Raw genomic sequence first — 14,321 nt, 5'->3', positions numbered from 1 at the left:
GGTAATAGGAAGGACTAGACGCACTGCAGCAAAAACCTGGACAAGACCAACACAGACAACATTTAGTTTTAGGATTCAACTTAGTACATTATCCCTCACCCATCACACCCTCCTGGACCTGACCCAGGGGCCTGACATTATCTGATCCTTTAAAAAGTTACAATTAATTGAAGTTTCAACTTTCGGTTATTATTTTTGACTGGAACTCATCATACCCGTACAATCATAGTAATTAGATAATCAAGTTGGGTTCACGCCAGAGCATTTCAGAACGTGAAATCAAATCCAAAGCTCTTTCGTGGCTGTTTCAGCACAGTCACTGTTTTAATGAAGAAAACATATGTAATAATTTTCTATTTTAATGATGCTGCTTTGAGACACATTGGAATTGGCACTGGGACAAACCCTACCAACTCTCAAGTAATCAACAGGCAAGGGAAGACTTCAGTCTAATGTCTCATCTAAATGTTGGCTCTCTAATTGTACCAAACTTCCTCAGAATAAGGTAACCTTAGATTAACATTCTCCAGTTGGCTAACATCGCGGAGTGCTTAATAATGGTTCAGGTTCATATCTTTGCTTCAGGTCCCACTTTCAATAACCTTTCTAAATAGAAATGAAGTACCAAGTTGGAATACTGGATTAATAATCCAAAAGGATACCTGCATTTTATGAAAGGAGACAGCCCCCACATACTTCATTGTAAAGGGTAGATGGAGTTATTTCACTCTCCACGATGACAATAGACAATAGGTGCAGGATTAGGCCATTCTGCCCTTTGAGCCTGCACCACCATTCAATATGATCATGGCTGATCATCCTTAATTAGTATGCTGTTCCTGCCTTATCTCCATAACCCTTGATTCCACTATCCTTGACAGCTCTATCCAACTCTTTCTTAAATGAATCCAGAGACTGGGCCTCCACTGCCCTCTGGGGAAGAGCACTCCACACAGCCACCACTCTCTGGGTGAAGAAGTTTCTCATCTATGTACTAAATGGTCTACCCCGTTTTTTTTAAGCTGTGTCCTCTGGTTCGGCACTCACCCATCAGCGGAAACATTCTATACTCAATCCCTCTTGTTATGAAGGCCAGCGTGCTATTAGCCTTCTTCACTACCTGCTGTGCCTGCATGCTTACCTTCATTGACTGGTGTACAAGAACACCCAGATCTCTCTGTACTGCCCCTTTACCTAAATTGATTCCATTTAGGTAGCAGGTAAAAACAATGACTGCAGATGCAGGAAACTAGATTCTGGATTAGTGGTGCTGGAAGAGCACAGCAGTTCAGGCAGCATCTGAGAAGCAGTAAAATCGATGTTTCGTGCAAAAGCCCTTCATCAGGAATATGAAGGGCTTTTGCCCGAAACATCGATTTTACTGCTCCTCGGATGCTGCCTGAACTCCTGTGCTCTTCCAGCACCACTAATCCAGAATCCATTTAGGTAGTAATCTGCCTTCCTGTTCTTGCCACCAAAGTGGATAATCATACATTTATCCACATTAAACTGCATCTGCCATGCATCTGACAACTCACCTAACTTGTCCAGGTCACTCTGTAATCTCCTAACATCCTCATCACATTTCACCCTGCCACCCAGCTTAGTATCATCAGCAAATTTGCTAATGTTATTGCTAATACCATCTTCTATATCATTAACATATATTGTAAAAAGCTGCGGTCCCAGTATTGATCCCTGCGGTACCCCACTGGTCACTGCCTGCCATGAGGAAGGCAACATGAATTACAGATATTCCTCCCTCACAGAAGGTCCCCATGAGATTGGTGTTTCAGACCTGGCCTTAGTGCAGAATATAATAGACAAACAGGTATACTCTGAATGAATCAATGCAGTATTGCACACATCCAAAACATATTTGCAATCATTTCCTCAAATAGAAAACATCTTTCACTGCTACATTGTTAGAAAAAAAACAATTTATTGCAAAATCTTGCTTTAAAAAAAGTTATATATTTACTAGATTGATACAGTGCCTTAAACCACATATGTTACAGAAAAAACCTCAATTTTCAAGTAATGTTTGACAACAGCACTTTGATCAAGAGATAGAAGACATGAATTCAGCATTCCCACGAGTTACCACCAGACTTCTTTATACGGATGTGAAAGATAACATACAGCAACCAGTGTTAAAAAAATAGCAAGAGTCAACCAAAACTGTCAAACGTCATTCTGCAAAATCGATCGCAATTTAAACCATATGTTCATGCTAACAAGTATATATTATGGAGAAAACTAAAAAAATTGGTCCTTGCAAATGAACTGAAGCTCTAATAGCCACATGGTCAAATCCTTGCCACAGTGGACAAACTTATGTTGTTCTCAGCAGTGTCACAAGAGGGGGCAAGGAGACAGTATAGACATGCCTCTGACACTAAGGGCTGTGAAAAGCAACGGTTGAATGAACCACCAACAGAACATTTGCCACCACCTCTTCCTGCAACAATGGTCTTCCCTCTGAAAAATGTAACAGCACAACCACAATCCAGGAGCTTTTTAAAAGGAATTAGCAGACAGGGAGAATAAAGAATGTAACTCATTGCTTGAGAAAGCAAATATTAAATACCCAAATCAATATTTCCAATAGAAGTGGAATTGATTTCCTACAAGAATCCATCAAGGAATAAAAGAGAAAGCAGTTTAAGCCCCAGCGTGTTGTTGACTCAGCAATATTCCCAAAAGCTCTCAGAGAGGGGGAGGTTAGCTGTACACACCACTAATTCTGCCATTTGCTTCTGATTCAAATACTGTTCTCAAAGGGATAATCTAATTTGGAGTGAATGGTGGGAGGAAGACAATCTGATTTTCAGGTTCTTATTTATTTTTAATTTCCCTCTATGGATCAGGTGTATATATTCTCCAGCTGAATTACAGGAATTTTAAATACCAGACATCAAATCCTATTATACAAGCACCAACGCCAAAGCCTCACATGCAACTTTGCATGGTGGTTAGGAGGCTATTCTATGTGGAACATAACAGCAGAGTCTGATTCAGCCTCTTAAGCAAAAATCTGAGTCTGCACCAGGGATATCAGGAACCTCAGCTTTTTCCATTCTGGTTCAGAATGAACTACAGAACAGTATAGCTGCCCCAACGTGAAAATTAGCCGACACAGCATAGACTGTCAATCAAACTTTGCAACTTCCCGGTCAGCTGATTCAGCATCACATAAGACAGCATCTCCGTGGGAACTGGGACTTTTATACTTACATTGTTACTTGGTAGAACTACGTTTTGTCTTCAGCCACGTTAGGCATAGCTAAAAATCAGAATCATGATCAAAATCAGTTCAAGCACTTCCTAAAAACAGGGAAAATTTAGCAATTTTCCCCCTTCATCCGCTCTTTATTTCACCAAATCCTCCCGAAATAAATAGAAATTCAGGGATCCCATGGAGGAGATTTTTTTCCCTGAATCAATGTTATTAGCTAGTAGCAATTTAATTAAGCACAAAAATACAAGTTATTAACCTCACCTAATGCCATATAGAAGACAAAGCTGAAACCATTCAGTATAACAATAATTTGAACAAAAATCAGCTGAATTACTGTCAGCAGAGATCAGTAAAATGTAACAGAATATGACTATTTAAACTCCTGCACAATTCTACATCATGGTCTGCCAAATCTATGGAGACACATTTGGAGCTGTATAACACAGAGGAAGTACTGATTGATATCTGTCAGTCACAGCTAATGAAGTGAAAACAGTTCCAACGAATTTTTCTTGTATTTTATCATGCACCTAAACTGGAAACAAAGCAAGTACAGGTATTGTTTTTCCACTCCAAAAATTGTCACACTAAACTAATAGTTTAAATGAATTTTGCAAATAAATATTTTCTTTAAAAATCTACTTTTTTTTGCATTAGCTTTCTCATTTACAGGAGTATAAGGAGCTACCATGAGCTGCCCCTCCCCTGGAGATGAACGTTTCCTTTAGGTTCTCAAACAGTGTACACTCTACAGGCTTATTCAATCTGCTCTGGGACTGCAGAATAAAGCACTTCAAGAGCCAACCACAGTAGTAAAGATTTCTCTGCAATTTCCCAATAAGATGCCCCAACCCTTAACTCAGCAAAGCACCCCACTGCGTTACTCAAGTTAGCGTTCCACCTCTCATACTGATTATCATTTGGTTTCTATCATTCGTGTCAAATTAGGGGAAGCACAATGTTGTAAACTTAAACCCATTGAATTAAAACCACCAACTGAAGATCTTCACAGTGATCAGATGGTGAAGATTTTCACCCAAACAAACGGGGCTCGATCAGAATTCAGGTTCCCAAGATGAAGAATCAGAATCTAACATTGGCATCATACAACCCACAACACTGAAAATATGCCAGTCACAAAATCACGGTTTCTCAAACAAGACAAGACAAGCACTCTCCACCCAGATTTCCAAAGTTCACTTTAACACAACAGAAAGAAATTAGAACTTGCAGTCATTTCCTGATGGAAAAAAATTAAAACTGTAACAAATACAATAAAGAGTAAGGGGTATTAGCAAATGGAAATAGCAAAAAGAAGAGTGCGTTTCTGGATCAAGTCCTGGTCAACTTTTATACATCAGGCTTTGGTCTAAACGGAGCAAAAGCCTCAGCTGTTTCCTGCTCCTGCTGGAGTTTATTTGACCACCACCACCCCAATTCCTACACAATAGACACAGAGTATTTGCCTTAAATACAGAGTTTTGTTCGGTATTTTTGTACAGGAAGGTTCACAGAAAAGACACTCGCTCAGAATATAAAAGCCCTTCTGCGGAGATGGTGTCTCCCAATCCCACTGTCCTTACTGGATTGACACAAATCAGAACAGGAGTGATGAAAAACGAGATGTTTTCTCTGTGCCACGTATGCACGGGGTTGGTTGGGTTCAAAGTCATTTTCTTACTCTTCAGCAATCCGTCCATTTGCGAGAACACAAATTCTTTGGGAAATTCGAGAACAACTTTTGTTGGATCAATTGCATCAGTGCCACATGCCTGATTCCCAGCAACTCTCGCACCAGCCACAAGAGATGATATTTGATTACTCCAGTAACCATCTACAGTTGCCAAGATGTGATAGGCCAGTGTGTGGAAATGAATACGAGTTAAATCCGAATCCTTACGTGAATCAGTGCGTCCGTATTCTTTGAGAAGCCAAAAAATAATATCACTAACCATTCCAATATCAGGAGCCCCATTCCAATGCTTCTGCGAGGAGTGAGGTCCTGAACCAGCCTGACTGATGAACAACAGCTCTTGCTCATTCAGGCCAATCGAGTTTACAATGGTAAGAACCTGCTAAGAAGAATAAAAACTGATCAGCAGAGTAATGAACCAACAGTATGCCCAACATACACAAGAGGTAATTCTGAAATTGAAAAATCAAGTTAAGATGTGGGCGTGGACAGCAGCTGAAGGGAGGAGCAGAGATGGATAGTGCCACAGTGCAGTACTTGCAATGGAGGGGATGAGATTAGGAAACTGCGATCAGGTTCAAACCATTCATCAAAATTGTCCATAAATTGCTTCAGCCTGATAAAGCGTCCAAAGATGGGGATGGAATTATTGGAGTAGATTGAAGATAATGGCTTCAGTCTTCCTAAGGCTTAACTGGAATAGTAACTTCTGTAGGACTGGTGTTGGACAAGCAGTCTGACTACAGACAGTGAAAGGATAAGGAAAGGTGCAGTGAGATAAAGTTCATGCAGTCATTGCGTACATGGAACCTGACACCAAAGCCAAGGTTGATTTAGTTGACAGCATGTAAAGAAGCAATAGGAAATGGTCAAGGTTGCGCTTTTTAGGGACACAAGAGATAACATCACAGTAGCAGAAAGACAGGCCAATAATAGAAATGCTCTAGTTATAGCAATATAGGACGTCAGAATGATATTTATAAAGAAGGAAAGACAATGGAGAGGCATCGGAGACAAGTGGCGACCACATCAATTTCAGCAGACAGGCTGTGGAGAATGTGGAGGAGGAATAGTACATCATAGTAATTTGTGACTTCAACGAAGGATGTTTCAGTGCTGAGTCTGGGGTACAAACCTGATCAGAGAGGTTCATAGTTAAGATTTGTGAGTGAAAAGGGAGATGGAGATAAACTAACACATTCCTAACATACACTCTTCATTGGCAGAAGGTGTGTGCATTCATGCATGTGTACATGTCCATCCTAATAAGACTGCACTCTCCACCAGGGTAGCTGCACAGTAAAGAGCAGCAAGCATCTTAGTCAACTTAGCCCAGAGAACTAGTGCAGACACGATGGACTGAGTGGCCTCCTTGAAGAAAAGGGATCTAATCAAAACACAAAATTCTGATAGGGCTGGACAAAATGATGCAGAGTTGATGTCTCCACTGGCCAAGGGTTCACAACAAGGGAGTGCCGTCTCAAGATATGCAGTGGGGCATTTTGACTGAGATGAGGCAAAATTCCTTCACTCAGATGGTGATAAATCTGTGAATTCTCGATCACTGAAGATAGTGGGGGCAAAGTCACCAAATATATTTAACTAGTAGTTAGACTTCCAGACACTAAAGGTGTCAAGTGGTAAGGGGAGAGACCATGGCATGGAGATGGAGGATCATACTGAATGGCAAAGCAAACTTAATGGGTTGAACAGTCTCCCTTTGCTCCAATTTTCTACCTTTTGATGTTTGACTGGACAGCAAAGAGCAGCAAGTACCTGAGCTGACTGAGCCCACAGAAATCAAGATCACCTTTATTTTAGCAACTGAAGAACTGACTGAGATCAGGCAACTCAGCAGACACCAGAAGGCAAGTCCAAGAGCCTTATGACCTGATCAGTTACATCCACATTCTTATGTACAGAATCCCAATCCCACCACCACCTAAAATAATGTTTACCTGATCAACAATGGTATTCATATACGTCTTGTCGGTCATGCTGGCCAGCTCCAGGTGTACTGAAATCTCATTTGGTATCTCTGAGATTAACACACTAACCTGTTGTTTTGGGGAATTGAAAAAGGCATTATGTTCAAAATCAAACACAAGGATTGGAGTGCAGTTGAGTAACATTCTTTAACAAACTTCTTGCAAACCTGTGACAAACCTCAACATGAACCCTTCCATATGAAGCAATGAAAGCTATATCCCAGGTCTGAAAATGACAAGTATTCCTACAATGATTAATGATTCATGTATAGGAAAAGTCAATATCCCTGCCTAAATGTTCTTGATGACATCAACTCAGAGTGCAGTGCCATGGAATATCAGCTTTACAACATCTACTCACAGCTTAGCTTTCATACAGGGTATTGCAGCCAAGCTCATTTCTGAAATCACCTGATGCCAAAGGCCAATTTCCAGCAGGAATTGCTGGATAGCAGAGCAGATCAGATCAATATAGATCAATGAAGGAACAGGAAACATGTACGACACAACAGACAACAGTTCTAGAATTTATGACTGGGACAATTTCTTGGCCATGGAAGATTCGTAATTTTTTTTTCATCCATTCACAAAATATGGGCATTGTTGTCTAGGCCAGCATAAAGTGTCCACCCTAATTGCCCAGAGGGCAGTTATGAGGCATCCACATTGCTGTGGATCTGGAGTCACGCATAGGCCAGACCAGGTAAGGACAGTAGATTTCCTTCCCTAAAGGATTTCCTAACAATGGTCACTTTAGACTCTTAATTCCAGATTTTTATTGTATTCATATTTCACCATTTTCTACTGTAGGATTTTAAGTCAGATCACCAGAACATGATTTGGGCCTCTGGATTAATAACTTAGTGATGTTGCCTCCCCAGTTCAAATAGTTCATTAATAATCTTTAAAGAGAAAATCTCACCCCTACCTAATCTAACCTACAAGGTCAGATCAATGCAGTTGACTCTTAGAAGTCCTCTGAAATGACTGAGGAACCATTGAGAAGTACCAAACCTCTAGGTTAAAAAATGTATGAATGTTAAAATCAAAAGGTTTGCAAGTAGAAAGAGAGGGCAAAGAGATTAAAAAACATTCTTGCGTAAAAGTGAAATGAGAAAATGGACAATACCCCAAACAGGAAGGGAAAATTGGAGACAGGTGAAAGGAATTAATGGAAACAGAGATTAGAATGGGAAAAATAATGTGTTTGAATAGCTGTTTTAGACCCTGTGCAGCTTAACAGATGCACATCCTCAATTTCAACTCTCTCTGTTTTGCACATAACTTTAGCTTATCTCATTAATTATAAACATCTATTTATTTTAGTACTAAATCCCATCTCCAGGTCTCAGTTAAGTGTTGATTACAGGACCATACCAGGTCCTGAAAATATTTTAACATCATTATTTATGACATTACCCAACACAGTCCAGAGTCTAACAGCAATAATCTACATTGTGCAGTACCTGCAACACGTTTTTTAAAAAATCTCATGGTATTTGTGAAGTATTAGAAAACAGAATAATATGGTTTACATGATAGGAGTTGATCTTCACTGTGCAATCTAAAATTACCTTGGTCCTTTCAAAACAGAACAAAGAAAGGCTTCGAAGGTTCTGAATGACAGATGTTTAAGGAATTCTTTCCAAGAGGAGTGATTAAAGACTGCTGTATCACCATCCTGAGTTCAACGCAATGAGAGACAGTCATTATCCTACAACAAGTTTACTGATGTATTTCTGCCTTACCTGCTGTAGTCTCTTATTTCGTTCTTCCTTCCCCTGTCCCTCCATCATGTGCAGACCCGAAAGGACAACCAGCTCAGGTTCAAATTCCTCCAGACTTGATATTAAGGTCTCCATCATGTTCATCTCTCCATTTGACACATCATGGGAAAAAATGAAGCGGTTGGCCTGAGGTGCTTTAATCGACCCCCACTCATCTCCTGCATAACATACAATAGCCAGCAATCATATGTTATATTATCCAGCAGGACAGAGCTTTAACTTCAGCTCTCACTGTAGGCCCACCCGGCGGCTGTATGGCAGAGTTTTGAGTGAGAATTGAGCTAACAGTTACATGGAGTGATGTCAGGACTTACAATGTGACAAAGGCTGAGCATTACGTATACACAGTGGAGACGTTCTCCTGCAAACAGCACTGAAAAGTTTTTAAATTTGCTCTAGAAGAAGCAGGGTGCAGATTAACATATTGCTGGAGTATAGTACTGTCTTAGATAATATGCTCAATACCTGAGAATGGGGCTCAAACACAGCAATCCTCATTTTGGGGCAGAAATGATTCAGTCAGGCATAGTAAGATAAAGCTGCTCAACCAGTGAACATTGCCATCTCAAATTTTAATCATCTCCCTATAAGCATCTTTAATTGAAAGTGAACACTAATTCCTCCACTCCTCCCACCACTTTACTATTCCGCTGCATTATTGTTTCAGTCTTTCTCACCTACATTACAACTGTGATAACATTTGATTGTCTTAAAGTACTTTGGGACACTGTGACCATAACAGGAATTACCTATATTCAATATCACATCATTCGTCAACATTATGAAAGAAGGCATCACAGCCTAGCCCAATTCTGCCTCATTCAATAAGGACATGTTCCTTGCGAGGGTCACTGGATAAGGAATTCTGGCAGGTGGATTCACCAGTCAAGCCCAGGAAGAGGATGCCATTGGAAGTAATTGATGTTATAATTGGCATAACATAGTACTGCTCTCTCCAAACTCACCACTCTGATATTCCAGAATGAGATGATACTCATCCACCTCCTGCAATGATTCTGCTGGGACAATAATCCGATCATCCAAGAGTTCACGAAGCTTGGGGCCAACTGGACCACACAGCAGCACCTGCAGTCAAATTAAGTATAATATTCATCCCAATAACAGCACTATATAAAGTACACCAGCTATCACAACACATTCAGGGCATGTACAACACAAAGCCACTAACGGAGGCCTATGCCAATATTTTCCCAGAAACGGTGAGCCCTTCATCAAATTTCAGGCAGGGATAAAGTGCTCAGAGAAACACTTAAGGAACTAAATCTCTGGTACATCCAGAGACACCAGTAGTGTTAAAGCTGTTGATCACTGCTGAGCCAAATTAATGTCATCAAAGGATATTTTGCACAGCACTGTTAGTTAACTCAGATGAAAACAATACAGGACCAATCCATACCATTCCATACAGTGTTAACAAATGGCCTCACACAACGGGATAAGAAAGCTGAAAATCACTTAAGATTCAAACTCCTCGCCTCTGCAGCACATGGAACGTAAAGGAACAAAGGATTGGGAATCACTGCTGCCTCAACAAGCACGAAGAGGTCAAGATTCATACTTTGGGAAATCAGAACATACTAAAATAGTCCAAGAGTGAGTGAGCACCTTTAGGAACTGTATCCCAGTGAGAGTCAGCACCTTTAGGAACTGTATCCCACTGAGAGTCAGCACCTTTAGGAACTGTATCCCACTGAGAGTCAGCACCTTTAGGAACTGCATCCCAGTGAGAGTCAGCACCTTCAAGAAATGTATCCCATTCAGGATCAATACACCTGGATCACTAACCGTAAGTCCGCACTATATGGATTTAAGCTACAAGAACAAAATTGACAAAATAACCGAGCTGAAAATAGTAAGGATTCTATTTCCAACCTTTCTGAGACTGTTCTATCCCTGCTCCAGCAAATAGGAATAACAGACTAACCGAGAGGTTTAGATTCGTGCTCAGCTTCTGACCGATCAGGGCAGCATTTCCTCCAACAAAGTGCTGTTAAAAAATTAAATAGAGAAACAATGTCAGTGACAGCCAAGAATGACCTTAATTCATCTGCTCAAATTGCTCTGCACCTTCCCAACCATGTCTTCCAGATCTGTCCCTTGGGCCATGTTGAGTTTTGCATCCAAAACTCAATCAGAATAACTGGTGAAATTAAGACACTAATATTTGGTAATGCTCCAAACACAAACCACCGCCCCAAATTTTTCCCACACTCGCTGACTGTTAATTCCTACTCTTCTGCATTTTAACACTTGTTACAAAGTGTAAAATGCCTCCTAGAGAAGTCCAAAATAAGTAAAGGAAGTTTTTGAAAATGGCCATGTTTAACATTGACAAGACAGTGATGATAAATTCAAATTTTCATTGTGATGTTTTGTCAAGTCTTCGCAAGTCAAATTTCTCCACCTCAGCACTCACCATGAAAGCTCAGATGCATGGTGAGAGTCAGTCTATAACAAGCAGTTGCTAATTACCACATCATCCTAAAACCATCACTGATGTTTGAATCTGAACATGTTTTGAAGCTATTTACCTTCAGCAGAATTAATAACTGTTTCATTTCTGTTCTCATGATATTAAAGGTCAATGCCATTTAGGTGAATTGGCCATGTTAAATTGCCCATAGTGTTCAGGGATGTCTAGTTTAGGTGCATTAGTCAGGAGAAATGTACAGTAATAGGGGCAAGGGAATGGGTCTGGGTGGAATACTCCTCAGAGGGTCGATGTGGACTCATTGGGCCAAATGGCCTGTTTCCAAACAGTGGGGATTCTATATAGAGATTACAGTCAACACCTGTCCCCAGGGAGAGCCAGCAGCTTCAGGAACTCTATTCCAATGAGTGTCAGCACCTTCTGGAACTGTACCTCAATGATTGGTTAGAATATTGAATACAGGAGTTGGGAGGTCACATTGTGGCTATACAGGACACTGGTGAGGCCACCTTTAGAATACAGTGTACAATTCTGGTCGCTCTTCTATAGGAAGGATGTCTTTAAACTTGAAGGGTGAGAAAAAGATTTATGATTGTTGCCAGGATTGGAGGATGAGTTGTCAGGAGAGGCAGAATAGGCTAGGGCTTTTTTTCCCTGGAGCAGAGGCTGAACTGACCTGGTAGAGGTTTTTAAAATCATGGGGGGCATGGATAGGGTGAATAGCTAAAGTATTTTTTCCTAGGGTGGTGGGGGGGAGAGAGAGAGTCCAAAACTAGACAGCACAGGTTTAAAGTGAGAGGGGGAGGATTTAAAGCAGACCTGAAGGTTAACGTTTTCATGCAGAGGATAATGTATATATGGAAAGCGCTACCGGAGGAAGTAGTAGAAGCAGGTACAACATTTAAAAGGTATGAGTATGTGAATAGGAAGGGTTTAGAGGAAGATAGGCCAAATGCTGGAAAATGGGACTAGGTCAGATTGGGATATCTGGTCAGCACGGACGAGCTGAACCAAGAGTCTGTTTCTGTGCCTGTATGTCTATGTAAAAAGTAATTAATGATGAGAAAAGTACTAGCCAAGATAGGAAATAATTATGTCCAAAATATCATATATTAGTTTTCAACATGCAGGGCTATTAGTATTCCTATTTAGTACACAGACAGGGTCTGGATTCATTGACAAAAACCCTTTGTGTAAAAGTTGGCTCTGAGTTATTGAAGGCATTTTACTACACCATTTCTGGTTAGTTTTCACACACTGCTTCCAGACGTGACATAAAAACTCATTTTATGCATCTCGTTCCACTGTCTTCTGATCAACTGATGTATTTTTTTAAAATCAGGAGTTAAGTCTATCTTTAGAAACCAACTGATTATAAAATAATAGCTATTTCTTTATGATCATTATTCCACTAAGTCATAGCCTGTCTGACAACTGGATCCAGGGAGATTGCGAACCGAAGCTGCACAAGATAAATTTCCTCTGCCAAGTTACAGAATGTAATAAAACTTAGTCAGTTCTAATATCACAAACTTAATCCATTTCATATACTCAATCAGGATAAACAATATTCACAAGTCTATACAAATATCACAGAGGCACAAGTTCCCAAACTTCCAAGTCAAATACTAGCTGCTGAGGGAGTGGAGCTTGAGAAAACCTTTTGCCCTCCTTTGCAAATTTTCCTGCGAATTTTCCTCTCTTGTCTCTCTTAACATTTCAATCTATATCCTATGAATGAGATGTTAAACAGTGGCCCTGTCTAATACATCTTTCATGTTTGTGCACTAATCAGATACTCTAGTCACGTACTTCATTGTACATGTGGAATTCTGCCTTGTTCACTTAGGCATTGAAGGGTATTTCCTGAAATGGATGTGAAACACTTTCAGGCATTGAATTTATTAGCGCCTTCCATGTTCAGACAAACTTCTCTCAGTCTTTCTCATTCCCTTTACCCTTTCCTGAAATAACTCATTCTTCCCTAGAATCTCAAGACTGTGCAACTCCAAATGTCTCAACACCTTACACCTTCAACTATTCCTCCAACTATTTTGCTGTCATCTAATCAATTCTTCTTGATTTAGCTTGTTTTCTCTTCTGCTGGATTTAAACTGGGCGTTGGCCTGTGGGCAACGGCCTGTCAGCAGGATTGCTTAATCAACAGAAACTGCACCTTAGCTCCTGGGAATTGAGACGCAGTCTGTGCAATGCTTTGAAAGAGTTCTTTGTCAGTGAAGAATCGTTCAGCTGCAACTCCTTTATCCATGAAGTAAGAGAAAGTTTCCTTCAAATGTTCTCTTGATTGAAGTGTGTTATGGTCCACTTTGTTCCCAGAATCCAATGCCAGTGCTTTCAAAAGTCCAAGTCCACACACCACCACATCCACACAGGCATTCACACTGGTCAAGAGAAGGAGAAGCAGTCAGCAGAACAGAAAAGCAGTCAGCAGAACTAAGAACTACCCAGTGATAGTATAATTAAAGCAAAATCCTTGCAAATGCTGGTAAGCTGGATTAAAACAGCAAGTGTTGGAAAAGCTCAGCAGGTCTGACAGCAACTGTGGCGAGAGAAACAGAGTTGGAGTCAAAAATGACTCAGAGCTGAAGTGAGGTAGAAACGTGACAGGTTTAATGTCATTTTGGAGTGGGAGGGGGAGAAGAAGAAAAAGGATGGTCGAGGATACAGTGAAGGAAGAGAAAGATTAAAGGGCAAAGATTTGATCAGGGCTAAGAAATGGCAGATGGAGTTTAATTCAGTTAAATGTGAGGTAAACCAGGGCAGAATTTGTACAGTAAACAATAGGGCCCTGGGGAGCATTGCCAAACCAAAAGACCTTTAAAGTGGAGTCACAGCAGATAGAATGGTGAAGAAAGCGTTTAGCATGCCTGCCTTCATTGGTAGTACACGGTGTACAGGAGTTGGGAAAAGGTAATGGTAAAAGAATCATTCAGAGGAAAGTTTGAATGGCAGTGTAATAAAACCTTAACAGTTTCGGTCTCCACTGATGGTGCCAGATCAGCTAAATATCCCAAAAACATCACCATCTCCACATTCCCATCCCCCCCCACTGCTCTCCTCCCTCCTTCCCTTTCATCCCCACCCTATCTGTCTCCCCTCTTCCCTTTCATCCCCACCACATCTCCCACCTTCCTTTCCC

General features: G+C 40.6%; 1 protein-coding gene across 4 annotated transcripts in view; it reads right to left on the bottom strand.

The window, feature by feature from the left end:
* The window catches only part of LOC122542519 (neogenin-like), a 211,329-nt gene that overhangs the window by 191,557 nt on the left and 5,451 nt on the right, over positions 1-14,321 (bottom strand). For 3 of the 4 annotated variants that reach the window (XM_043680345.1, XM_043680346.1, XM_043680347.1), the window contains exons 2-7: positions 13,338-13,563; positions 10,655-10,717; positions 9,675-9,795; positions 8,671-8,867; positions 6,893-6,991; positions 5,194-5,316 (exon numbers count right to left, since the gene is read on the bottom strand). In XM_043680345.1, the coding sequence (XP_043536280.1) occupies positions 5,194-5,316; positions 6,893-6,991; positions 8,671-8,867; positions 9,675-9,795; positions 10,655-10,717; positions 13,338-13,563 (829 nt within the window). Of the gene's footprint in view, positions 1-1,922; positions 5,317-6,892; positions 6,992-8,670; positions 8,868-9,674; positions 9,796-10,654; positions 10,718-13,337; positions 13,564-14,321 lie in introns of those variants that run through there. The other variant, XM_043680348.1, reaches the window with a different exon arrangement.

The sequence above is a fragment of the Chiloscyllium plagiosum genome, chromosome 40, assembly GCF_004010195.1.
Source record: "Chiloscyllium plagiosum isolate BGI_BamShark_2017 chromosome 40, ASM401019v2, whole genome shotgun sequence".
Lineage (NCBI taxonomy): Eukaryota > Metazoa > Chordata > Chondrichthyes > Orectolobiformes > Hemiscylliidae > Chiloscyllium > Chiloscyllium plagiosum.
The sequence above is the reverse complement of the archived record's forward strand: the minus strand, read 5'-3'. Positions and strand labels throughout refer to the sequence as shown.